The following is a 13,103-nucleotide window of genomic DNA, read 5'->3' as shown; positions in this document are numbered from 1 at the left end:
TGCATAAACAAGCAAAGCGCCATCTGTGGGATGCAGGCAGCAAACAAAACCACGTACCCTCTGGTCCGTGGGAAAACCTCTCTCCATGGAACCAGTCCCTGGTACTCAATAGGTTGTGGACCTCTGATCTACAACAATCAAGATTTCCCTCACAATAAAGTAAATTATTTCAGAGTACCTGAGAAACAGATCCTGATGTTGAGAACTTTAACACCAAATGGGTGTCAAAATTTGGCCACAAAAATAATGCAGAGATTTTCTCAAAGTTTTGGCTGACATGTTCAACTGAGATAACTTACATACTTGGATTATGCAGCTATTATTATTTCATAAATGAAGTGTTTTCATTCTATTTTTTCTTTATACCACTGTAGTATTTTACTTAAAATGAATAATAAATAATTCTTAAAATGGCAGGGGGGATTTTGATTTGCACAAAATGACTTTCCTTGGGCCAGTGCAGGATAACACCTATTTTATTATCTTATCATGTGTAATTTTTGAAATATAAATTACTACAAACATTGAGAAACAACGTCCACTACATTGGCAACATTATTTCAGACACAAAGAAAGGATATGCTTTGGTTCTTTTAGCAGTGATATCTTTAACCTCATTTGGACTATATTTTCTATGCTGATAATCCAGCAGATTCATGGACGAAGAGCTGTTGTCTTGATTGCACACGTTATAACTGTAAATATTAAAAAAAATCATTAATAGACCATACTCACAAGACTAGATAATAGATTAACACTTTAATAAATGCAACTATAATTTACAGACTGTTTTGTCCAAAGTAGCAATAGAGATATTTTTCAATTTTCCTGAATTTTCAACTCTATTTCATAATTGTTGGTTTATGAAGATCCACATCTATATGAATTGGCTGGGAACAGTCTTCTAAAACTTGCTGTTATAATTTTACCAATGTAATATACAATCCAAGTTTACTTCTTTTTTCTATTTAAAAGCTCCAGAAAGATAATGGAGTCCAAACAGGTATAAAGAGGTTTTGAAACATTAAATGTTGAGAAGCTGAAATGTATCCAAGATGGCAGGTACCTGTAAGTAACAATGAGCTTTTTCTTAAAATAAGGTGAATTTCCCTGTACAATCAGATTCCAGATCTATAGATGGCCTGCTGATCTTCTGGTATCATAGCCATCACCTATGATTAGACTGGATTTTGGTCATTTTATACTGATGAAGAACATGGTTGAAGGAAAAGTCTTCATCAATACATTATTCACATCTGGGTTAGATTACAGGGAGTCCTTGACTTACAACAGTTCATTTAGTGACTGTTCAAAATTACAGCGGCACTTTAAAAAGTGACTTATGACCGGTTTTCACACTTACAACCATTGCAGCATCCCCATAGTCACATGATCAAAATTCAAATGGTTGATATTTATAACGGTTGCAGTGTCCTGGGATCATGTGATCAATCACCTTTTGCGACCTTCTGACAAGCAAAGTCAATGGGGAAGCCAGATTCATTTAACAACCATGTTATTAGCTTAACAAATGAAATGATTCACTTAACAACTGTGGCAAGAAAAGTCGTAAAATGGAGCAAACTCATTTAACAAATGTTTCACTTAGCAACAAAAACTTTGGGCTCAATTGTGGTCATAACTCAAGGACTACCTATATTTCACTGTGTTCCGTAAGATGCGTGTGTGAACAACTCTGGCACAGTCCAAAGGTTCATTTCAATTATTTCAAACTGTTGTTTGAAATTTTAAACATAAAACAAAAATCTTAAAGTATTGCTGATATACTTGGAGTTTTTATGTTTTAAGCATATAAGCATATTTTAAAGAACCTATTTTTAAATTATTTTATTGTAATATAACCATTTTACATTTTACCTATTCTTTAGGATTGTGCTCTAAAATGTAATACACACTTGTTTGAAAATTAAATACTAACATATAAATTGCAAATATTTCCTCTGACCCAAACTAATAAATGAATATAATTAGATGCAGAAGAATGGAAAAATATTGACCATGTTCTATACTGGTAATTTATTAAACATTAGTATTAATATTGGGTCTATTTTCTGGTATAAACTGAAAAGTAAGAAACAATATTTATCTACAAAAAGCAGAAAACGATACAAAATGCTCAGCAAAACAATGGATCTAACTTCTACAATGAAAGGTACTTGCATTTGCTTATTCAGAAGAGCATATCCTATTAATTAGAACATATGTTTTCTAATCTCTTGGGAGTCCTATGATAAATGGACTACAACCCACTGAAGAATTACTACACAAAGGTTTTTCCAAAGCCTAAAATAGATACATCTAAAGGGCATATTAATTTGCCCCAGAGTATTTAACTTAACCTAATTTAAAAGGAAAAAAAAGACATTTCTTATAAATTTAATTTCTAAAAAGTTTGAGGGTTGAACTTTTTGTAAATCCTAAATTAGGCATAAATACACATTTCAGTAACATAGAATAAGCAAGATCAGGCTTAAGAGCTGGTTAACTTAAAAGGCAAATGCTGTTTCAAACATAATCTTTATATCTTAAAATAATTTGTTTTATCCAGTTACAATATAGGTGAAACTTCTGTCATTTATTAACTAAATATGAGAATGATGTAATATGAGAGTACAGCATATAAACTTGTTACTGTATTTTTATACAGTACTTTTAAAATGAAAACAAGTTTCAATAAATCACATTCTGGCTCACAATCTCATATCTATGTGTGAATATACATCTTGAGATTCTGTTTCTGATTATGGCCCTGAAATTCTCCTCTCAATTGCTGATTCAATTTTTTTCTCTCACTACAGAAGATGCAGAGAGCTTCCACTTTTCAACTGCTAAAACAATTTATAAGGCAGTTTACCAAAAAACCATGTTAATTTTAATCTTAGTCACATAACCTTCCTCTACAGATATTTCACATCAAAATTTCAGTACATATTTTAATACTCCTGAGGTTAAAATGGCTAAATATGTAGAAATACTAGTTTTGAGGGTTTTTTTGAGTTTTTATTAAATTTTTATACCGCCCTTCTCCCGAAGGACTCAGGGCGGTGAACAGGGCATTTGAATAAAAATACAAAAATACAAAAGTTAAAAAAGAATTAAATTATTGCCCAAGTTAAAACAATCAAAAATATACAAATATTAAAACCCTAACTCCCCATCAGGCCAGGCCAGCTTGTTCGAATAAATGGGTCTTTAGCCCGCGCCGGAAGGAGCGAAGATCTGGTGCCATCCGGAGCTCGACCGGCAGTTGATTCCACAAAGCCGGGGCGCCCACAGAGAAGGCCCTCCCCCTGGGGGCCACCAGCCGGCATTCTCTGACCGGAGGCACCCTGAGGCCCTCTCTGTGGGAGCGCACAGGGCGAAGGGGAGTCGACGCCGGCAGCAGGTGGTCCCCGAGGTATTCCGGACCCATGCCATGTAAGGACTTAAAAACCATCACCAAGACCTTGAACCTCACCCTAATTAAAGTTCTATTGTTTTCAATGAATAAATAAATCTAACTTTTCACAACTTGTTTGTAATATTTTTATATTATCTTACATTATCAGGATAAATCAAGGATTTAGATTATTCTTGATAGTCATTTTAGTATCAATGATACTGAAAGCATTTTAACTACTGTAACAATGTATTTATTCCCCATCCTTTAGCCAAGATGAATTTTCAAAGAATGTTACAATTACTATCCACAAAAAAGTAAATATATTAAAAATGAGAAGAGTGTTTAACAGAGTCTCTAGCTATGTGGCACCTGATTATTTTCTTAGATGCAAGATGTAAAGTCTTAACTTGGGCTTTCACATAGATGTGCATAGTATTACAGTTTCTAATATACAGAAACTCTATAAAACAGAGTTAATTTGTCATTTTACTGAAATATGCATCTAGATTTATTCTCTCTGGAAACAATGAAGTAGAAACAACAGAAAGCAGACATTTTCATGGCAGTAAAAACTTGAATCTTGAAAATTCTTCTTTATATCCCGGAGTTCATCGTTTTTATTTTTACTAACTTCAAATGTCTACACCCGGGCTTCCAGTTTTTAAATTTATTTTATTTATATATCTATATCTATATCTATATCTATATCTATCTATCTATATATATATACACACACACACACACACACATACATACACGCACACGCGCATACGTGTGTGTGTGTATGTGTGAAGTGTTTTTTGATGCACCCTGTTTTTATTTTTACTAACTTCAAATGTCTACACCCGGGATTCCAGTTTTAAATTTATTATCTATCTATCTATCTATCTATCTATCTATCTATCTATCTATCTATCTATCTACATACATACATACATATATATATATACACACACACACACACACAAACATATACACACACACACACACATACATGTGTGTGTGTGTATGTGTGAAGTGTTTTTGATGCACCCTGTCGACCCAAATATGGGAGAAATCTTGAAATAGCTATACCAGTCTCCATTTCTTTGTTAGCAATCCAAATATAATAATATAATAAATATAATAATAATATAATAATATAATATAATATAATATAATATAATATAATATAATATAATATAATATAATATAATAAATATAATATAATAAATATAATATAATATAATATATATAATATTATATTATATTATATTATATATTATATAATATAACATAACATGACATGATATAATATAATATAATATAATATAATATAATATAATATAATATAATATAATATAATAATATAATATAATAATATAATATAATAATATAATATAATATAATATAATATAATATAATATAATATAATAATATAATATAATATAATATAATGTAATATAATATAATGTAATATAATAATGATGCTGCCGGCATCATCTTCCCATCGTCCTGTGCGCCCCCACAGGGAGGGCCTTCTCAGGGTACCGGCGGTTAATGAATGCCGGCGGGTTATTCCCAGGGGAAGGGCGTTCTCTGTGGGTGCGCCTGCCCTATGGAACCAACTACCCACAGAACTTAGGACTGCCCCCGACCTTCGCTCATTTCGCCAGGACCTGAAAACTTGGCTCTTCGATCTGTTTGGTCCAGACTGTGGGGTTGTTAATTTAACTGGGTTTTAGATTTACTCTTGGGGCTTGAATTTAATTTGTTTTATTTGTTTTTAATTTTTTGTATTCATGGTTTTAACTGCCCTGTAAACCGCCCTGAGTCCTACGGGAATAGGGCGGTATACAAATCCAATAAAATAAATAAATAAATAAATAAATGATTAAAGCAAGGACCACACTGGCCACAAATCAAATTCAACCTACTTTCTACCTGTTTTGAAGAACAATTAGCTGTGATCACCTATAATAAGGTATAATTTAATCTTGGTTTGATAAATATAAATGGCTAGATTCCTATGTTACACTAAATCTTTCAGAAGGCACAATGACTATGTTTACACAAGAAGCTAAAAAAGCCAAATAAATTACACCCAGTCAACATGTTAGTCTTAGCAGCAGAAATTCCCTTACATGAAATATGCCACAATCTATGAAACATATTGCTTAATAAAAGTATTGGGTTTTAAGGTCCCACAGGGTTGTATTTTCTACTGCAAGAGATTGTCATAACAACTGCACAGGAATACACCAAGAGTGGAAAGTAAGGGAGAAATTCTACAGTATTGGAAATATTTGTATTATTTACTCAGTTGTTTGCAAGTTTGTAGTAAAAAGTTAATGCCTTAAATTTATATAGCTTGCAGGGGAGTTAGCCTATACTACCTCAGTATGCCTGTTAGCTTCTATGAGACTTTGCCTTATTACTATATCCTCAGTTTTATTCTCTAGTATAACTACAGTGTAACTTTCTCTTTCAATAAATTTATTACACATGACAAATTGAGAATTAAGTTTTACCTCTGAACCATTGCTGCTAACTCTAACAAACGTACAATTTCTTGAAATATTTTCTTGCAGGGTGGCATGATGGCTTGGCTGTTAAGATGCTGGGCTTGTTGGCTGGCAACCCAACAGTTGGTACCCTAGCGGGGTGAGCACCTGTCTTTCCACCTAGCAGTTTGAAAGCATGCAAATGCAAGTAGATAAATAGGTACCACTTTGGTGGGAGGAAAGAGAGTTCCGTGACATCATACTGGCCGCATGACTGCGAAAATTTATTTGGACAGCACTGGCTCAATGGCCTTGAAACAAAGATGAATGCTGTCCTCTATATTCGGCAACAACAAGCAGAGTAAAATCTGCAGGGACTACTTCCTTTCCTTTCTTGTTGCAAATTTCCATAAATGTGAATTTTAATTCAAATTCCCAAGGAAATATGTACTAAAAGAACTGAAAATCTTCTCCATCACTTCTTTATCTACTGGTTATAGAACTGAAAACACATTGCTAATATACCTGTACAATGTAGTTTAATCTTTAATTGGCATTCTACATTGCAAGACTCCGGTATTCAGTGAGATTATGGACTCCTGACTCCATCTTTTCATGTAGTTTAATTTGGCAATCAAACTAAAATGCAGTAAAATATGCAATTTGGCTCCGTTTACTAATGAGGCACTCTTTTTTTTCCTCTCTAATAAGATTGTGATAATGAGACAGTCATAAATTTCTTTCCTGTTTCAAAGACTCAGAATATATAGTAAATGATGTAACGTAATAAAGCGTTAGCATTTCAGCAAAGGTAGGCAGTAGCAAACCTTCATTTCAAAATCTATTCAATTTTAACAAGGATGAGCTTGTTATCTTTCATACCTCCACTTTTCTAATATTTTTATATGACGAATTTAGCTTAAAAGAAAACAATCCAAAAGGGGAGCTGCTCCATGCAGTCGTATATAGAAAACGGGGGTTGGAAAAAGGCTCACAGCTTTCGCTTCCCAAATAACCTCTTACCATGAAAGTGACAGGCATCACTGGGGCTTCGCATACTTATTCGGTTTCTGAGTGTAGATAGTTCTAGCGGAGGGAAGGTATGGTCATGGTTACCCCCTTCTCTGACCAGCAATGACCAGGAATGGTAACAATCCTGTCCTTTCCCGCTCTCCAATCGTCTCCGAAGGCAAAGGCAATTCAACGTGACCAGTCCCACCGATCTGGGCTTGTCAATAACCGACCCCGCGTTGTCGTCTCTCATCACTCGCTTCTGAGTCTCTTTATCTCCAACCCCTGGGCGGCTCACTTTTCCCTCCTTATCTGTCCAAAGTGAAGGTCTACGGAAAGAACTTACCTGGGAGAACTCAGGAGCCAGAAGAAACAAAGTAGGCCTCTCCCGGGACAGGTGTTCTGAGCCTTGATGAAGCTAAAGGTGCCAGTCTCCCAACCGCACCCTCCAGGAAAAATGAGAGGAAGCGGCTCGGTTTCTATAGCTACTTCCCGCGAGAGTTCCTATGCCTAATCCCTAGCAATCGTCTCCCTCCCCCACGAGGTTTGACTCCCTTTCCCCCCCACCCCACCCAACGCGGGTATCCCCAAGCGCATGACGCCAGCCCTGACGTCAAAAGTCCAACCTGTCAAGTTTAATCAATGCACACAAAATTAAGCGTTTCTTTTTAAAAAATAATAATAATAATAAAAAAGGCTGCAGTCAGTCTTTTGAAAAACTCCTCTATTATTCCATTATCTCTCGGCTGTTGCTAAGTAACCCACAGGCACAACGGGAGGAGTTCGCGTCCTTCCCTCTCCTTTTGTTATTTGGGGATATTTTCAAACGTATTCTTCTAAAAACTGGGAAGTATGCCTCTTGCCTCCTCCCCCGTAAACTTCAAAAAAAAACAACTGTTGAGAAAACATGACGTGAAAACAATCCGCCACCTTTTCGCTAAATAACGGAAAACAAGATGGCGGCGCGGGAGAGCGTTTCATTATTTTTTTTTCCTCCTTTCAAACCTACGGGAACCCTGCCCCTTTCTTCCCCCAGCATGCTTTGCGCTTTTCTAACGAATTTCGTTAGGAGTTTGCCGTTTGGGCGCCATTTTCGAGTGTAGAAGCCGCCAAGGCTGCAGGCAGGAAACGAAGGTGTCTGGTGCTGCAGGGGCTGCTGCTCGGAAACTTGCTGGCCCGCGCTTCTAGTACCAACTCCGCTCGTGGGTGAGGACGGAATACTTAGTAGCTGCCTGGTAAGCTCATCATGGGATATAATATTCCTGCGTTTTGCTTCAGGAGATGTATTTGAGGAACTCGCTGGGATTAGACCGGAGGTTAAAGCTTCAATACGGTAAATAATTATTGGTGTGTATGAGGAAGAGTATTTCATTCCGCCTAATTGGCAGAACAGAAATTCCGCGCAAGTTTGTCTCTTGTACGAAAAGGCACTTGCTTCATTTCCCCCTTCCCCCAACCGGCGGACACTTTCTTCTCCCCCGCTTTTCCCACTCCCCGCCACCGCGTGGGGGAAGGGGACAGAAGGCATTGGTTGGCTTTTTTTCCGTTGCCTGTAATAAACGCCAAGTTGACTCCCTAACTTTTATTCTCGCACAGCCATTTTTTTTATTTGAAGTAGGCTGTCATAGTGCCTATTCCGCTCAATTCGTATTATTTCTGTAAAAAGTGATTTTGGGGAGGGGGGGTTAGAAAAATTAATTAGCCGTTTAAATGATAACGCTCAGCCTTCCTTTCCCCCCCCCCCCAATGTCTTAAACTGATTATTCTAGCAAGTGAGCACTTTGAAAAAGCATGCATGCCTTCGAAGTGTAGAGGAGGGGAAACTTACTCCAATACATTTTTTCAGAAATTGGCAAGACGCTAATTTTTAAAACTTGTACATTCAAATAGCAGAGTTTTGATTGTGCGGCTCTGATCTGATGAGTGATATTTTGCATTAGGTTCGTAAATCTATTAGGAAACACCGCTACTTCGACCCCTTATCGATGCAAGTTAAGGGTTGAGGAAGAGGTGATGGATTTATGAAGCTTAGAAATCTGATTTTTTTTTCTCCTTAATCTTCTATAGTTTTTATGAAATGCTCTGGATAAGGTAGTTTTTTGGAACTTCTTTTAAAATAAGCTCAATATTTGATTCCTGTCAATTGGATTTTTTTTGGATTTTGAAGTAATAAAATATGTAATTTACTTAATCCTCAGTTTCCTGTTATGTTAATAGTATGGGGTTTTTTGCTAAAAATCAGAAAGATAATTGCTCCAAAATACTATGTAGACTGAGTCAAACAGCACTTCAATCTAGATTAGTGGTTTTTAGACATTTCTTTAATACTCATATCTAAAAAATTAATGAGGCATAAAACAATCATGCCTTTTATCTTGTATAAACCAAATTATGAAGCCATCTAAATTGTAAGATCTGTTCTTTATAAAAGAGTTTTAATTTTTTCAATTTTGTAACTTTTGACTTTAGAATAAAATCAATTTCTCTAGATCCCATTATATTCATTTAAGTTCATATTGATATATTTTTAAGAATTTAAGTGCTAGACAGTCCAGTTCTCTATTGCAGAGTACTTATTAGGAGTTCATTTTTGTTTTTTTATCGGCTTGACTTGTTGAGATAGTAGGACAGATGTAAATTGTAATTTATAATATGCAATCTGCCTTAGTATGGAAGATATCTGCTGTGTAAAGATAGGAAAATACATGCCGCTGTCATAAATAGCTTGCCAGTTTGAAATCTTTGCTCTGATGTTCAGTTAATATTTGGGACTGGATGCAAGTTTTTATAGTCGAGGTATAGGGTTTTTCTTTTCTCTTTTAGTACTTCAGCACAAAGGGAAACAAAACACAGTTTTTATAGTATGATTGTTTGGAACTAAAACAGACAGAAACCATGCCAAGCAAAAGAACTAAAGTATCTACGGCAGCCCATCAAAAAGGCAGTGATTCCTTGGAGGAGTCCTCTAATGATGGGCAACCTGAAAAAGAAGCAAGTATGTACCCCTCTGAAGTACCTCAGCAAGGTCAGTCTCTTATTGACCTGATTTTGTTTTATTAACTTAGCATATAGGTGTCCTATATATATAGTTTGATTTTGTTTATTATTATGTGCTGTGATTATTCAGGTAAAAGTGATGTTTAAAAGCAAATTTGGAATTTGAGGAAAAGTTAATTGCCTTATTTCTGGTATCTTGTGATACCATGACATCAATAGTTGAAGTAGATAAAATTTCTGGAAACATTTGGAGATCAGTATTTGTACCTTATATACTGGTAGACAATTACTTATCATGCTTTAAGTTTGTGTGTGTGTGTGTTTGTTCTCCATCAAAAGCAAATAACTGCCAGTGCAACTTACTTATCAAATATTAGTAAGTGGATTGATACTGAATACCATTTATTCAGAGAAAAGGTTTTCTCAAGGAGTTAGTAAAAGGTCTAAGTCTTGCTGAAACATAAATGGCCAGATTTGTGTGTGTGTGTCTCTGTGTGTGTGTTTTTCAGAGAGACAAACTTCCTGTCTTTGAGAAGTAGTGCTGTTGCTGTCATTAGAACTTGCAAGGCAATATATAGTTAGCAACCACAGTTTGCTGAACCTCTGGGTTTGCCTGAAAATGCAGGAATATGGGAAGATTTTCCTATTTACTTTGATTTATATGTATAAAGGTATTTTCTAATCTAGGAAGGTACTACATAGGGGGAAAAAAGGTTGCTCTGAGAATAGAATTCTGATGATTAAATTAGTCCTTCAGGACTAATTGGGAGCGATGCATTCTAGGTCAGTTCTTAATAAATCAGTCTAATTGTACAAATATGTTGATCCTGTTACAGTAGTATAGCTTTAAAAGATGAAGCTTTTACTTCCATTGATTGTGTGTGTGTGTGTGTGTGTGTGTGTCTACTGTAGTTATTAAGTATATCAGTTTTCTTGTTTTTGAATATCTAGCAGTATCAAATGGAGTTGATGATCAAAGTTTAGAAGAAATTTTGAGTAGCATCTCTCCTCCCCCACCTCCAGCTATGACCAATGAAGCTGGAGCTCCTCGTCTCATGATAACTCACATTGTAAACCAGAACTTCAAATCTTATGCTGGGGAGCAAATTCTAGGACCGTTTCATAAGGTATCTTCCTAGTTTATATAACTTCTAAGCTGAAGTAAAGATTTATTGTGACTTTTCTACTTAATAGTTAAATAAATGACATATTGGCAACTAACACCGAGGGGGGGAGGATAGAGCAGATGAAAGTCTCAATTACTATTGTTTGTATTTTTCAAAAAAGTTGCTTGTTGTGGATTCAAGAAGCTAAAAGTATACAAAGTATTTTCCTAGTACATGTGAATAACAATCGGTAATTAAAATAATCTTTTACAATTTGAAGCATTTTATTGATGCTAATTATGAACATACTTGTTTGTAGCATTTTGTTTACTGTATGTTTTTTGGTAAAAATTTAGAAATGTGAACTATAATAGGGGTTGTAGTTTGTATGCTTTATCCTTGGCAATGAAAACCAAGGTTTCCAGTACTATACTTTCTATTTTCCTGTACCATGTTTAACTATATTTTAAACCATTGTGAAAGGCAGATAGGTCAATTGTTAGTAACCATTAAGCTGCAGTGTGTTTTTTTGTGTTAATGCAGCGTTTTTCATGCATTATTGGACCAAATGGCAGTGGAAAATCTAATGTGATTGATTCCATGCTCTTTGTTTTTGGCTATCGAGCACAAAAAATAAGATCCAAAAAAATTTCAGTACTGATACACAATTCTGATGAACATAGTGACATCCAGAGCTGCACTGTAGAAGTTCATTTTCAAAAGATAATTGACAAGGTATGTTTTTTAAACCTGAAGAAGCTAATCACTTGCCCTATGAATTTTTAAATCATGCAGTTAATTGAATTTACGTAGAAAAAAAGCACTGTGGGAGTAATATTGAATTTATTCAAATTATTGTCTATAAAACAGACACATTTAATATTCATTTTCTTCTGTGTAAATGTATTAAATTGTATGCCCAATTTTCAACTTTCTAGACATTTGCTTTGAAATATGTCATAGCTACAAATGTACCGGTATATTGCTAAATAATTTTTTTAAAAAAAATTCTAGATAATTCAAGGGTGTGGTGTATGTGTTTGTGTATTTGGATATGTGTGTGTATATACACATGTATAATCCTTTCAGTATTAAATTTTTTAAAAAGATATAATTTATTTAAATTTACAAATTATACATTTAATGATAGTTACTTTTGCAAGGATTAGTTTGAAGTTAAATTTGGGGCTTATTTTAATGCTTTACTGTTACAAAAGATACTAAAAAATACCCACCTTGTCTAAACCTTAAAAAACCTCACATAGTACCAATAACATATTACTGACTTAACAGTATAAAAAGAAATTGGATGGAGGAATTTTGTATAAAAGTGATTTAAATATAATTTTAAAATATTTTGCTTATAAATTTAACCATGATATATGGTCATTTAGCTATTAGATATAATTGGATCATAGCTAATTTTTGATTTATATTAATACTGGCTTTCTAAAATGCATTATCTACCGTATTTTTATTAAAATAAATTCTTAAGAAATTATTCCGGGAAACAAATTAGTAATACAAAAATGAAAATAAAATAATTTTGGATTTTTATCAAAATTTGTGAAAATGCTTCTGAAGCAGGAGACTGGGTAAATGTGTAATTTTGATGTTTTTGAAATTATGTATAAGCCCATTTTTTCAAGTTTCCTCATAGTAATGATTATAAAGCAATTACAAGTGTTCAATTACTAAGGCTATCGTTAATATATATTACAAGTATTCTAAAGTGACAAGACTATGCAAGTGGTCCACAATATAGAAGAGAAGCATCTTTTTCATAAGATGGCAACAGATGAAGTGTAAGGTGGAATTCTGTATACAATTATTTTAGAATCTCCCACTGAACTCAGTTAAGATTACTCAGAAAGAAAGGTGTGTTTGATACTGTTTTGGCAATTGAATGTGGATCTTTTGTTTTCTAAGACTGTGATAACAAAAATACTGGTATGACTAATATAGTACATGCATTTCAAAATTTATTCTAGCTTCAGTTGTAGTTTGAACTGGAATATAAAAGTTTTGTGAAATAAAATAATTTTGAAATCTGAAGTAGAGAAATGACTTAATACTAAGATTTGTTTTTCTGGTTTTGTTTTC

General features: G+C 34.3%; 2 protein-coding genes across 4 annotated transcripts in view; one reads left to right on the top strand and one right to left on the bottom strand.

Annotated features, from left to right (window-relative positions):
• The window catches only part of IFT80 (intraflagellar transport 80), a 63,971-nt gene extending 56,145 nt beyond the window's left edge, over positions 1-7,826 (bottom strand). Inside the window, exons 1-4 of one of the 3 annotated variants that reach the window (XM_081329794.1) lie at positions 7,663-7,826; positions 7,244-7,343; positions 6,910-6,972; positions 583-695 (exon numbers count right to left, since the gene is read on the bottom strand). In XM_081329794.1, the coding sequence (XP_081185920.1) occupies positions 583-618 (36 nt within the window). In that variant the 5' untranslated portion in view covers positions 619-695; positions 6,910-6,972; positions 7,244-7,343; positions 7,663-7,826. Of the gene's footprint in view, positions 1-582; positions 696-6,909; positions 6,973-7,243; positions 7,401-7,662 lie in introns of those variants that run through there. The other 2 variants (XM_081329792.1, XM_081329793.1) reach the window with 2 other exon arrangements.
• A 171-nt stretch (positions 7,827-7,997) lies between these two features.
• Positions 7,998-13,103, top strand: part of SMC4 (structural maintenance of chromosomes 4) — a 47,589-nt gene continuing 42,483 nt past the window's right edge. The window contains exons 1-4 of the mRNA XM_081328370.1: positions 7,998-8,132; positions 9,721-9,922; positions 10,846-11,021; positions 11,544-11,735. Coding sequence (XP_081184496.1) covers positions 9,793-9,922; positions 10,846-11,021; positions 11,544-11,735 — 498 coding nt within the window. The 5' untranslated portion in view covers positions 7,998-8,132; positions 9,721-9,792. The remainder of the gene's footprint in view (positions 8,133-9,720; positions 9,923-10,845; positions 11,022-11,543; positions 11,736-13,103) is intronic.

Source organism: Vipera berus, assembly GCF_964194415.1.
Source record: "Vipera berus genome assembly, chromosome: 5".
NCBI lineage: Eukaryota > Metazoa > Chordata > Lepidosauria > Squamata > Viperidae > Vipera > Vipera berus.
The sequence above is the reverse complement of the archived record's forward strand: the minus strand, read 5'-3'. Positions and strand labels throughout refer to the sequence as shown.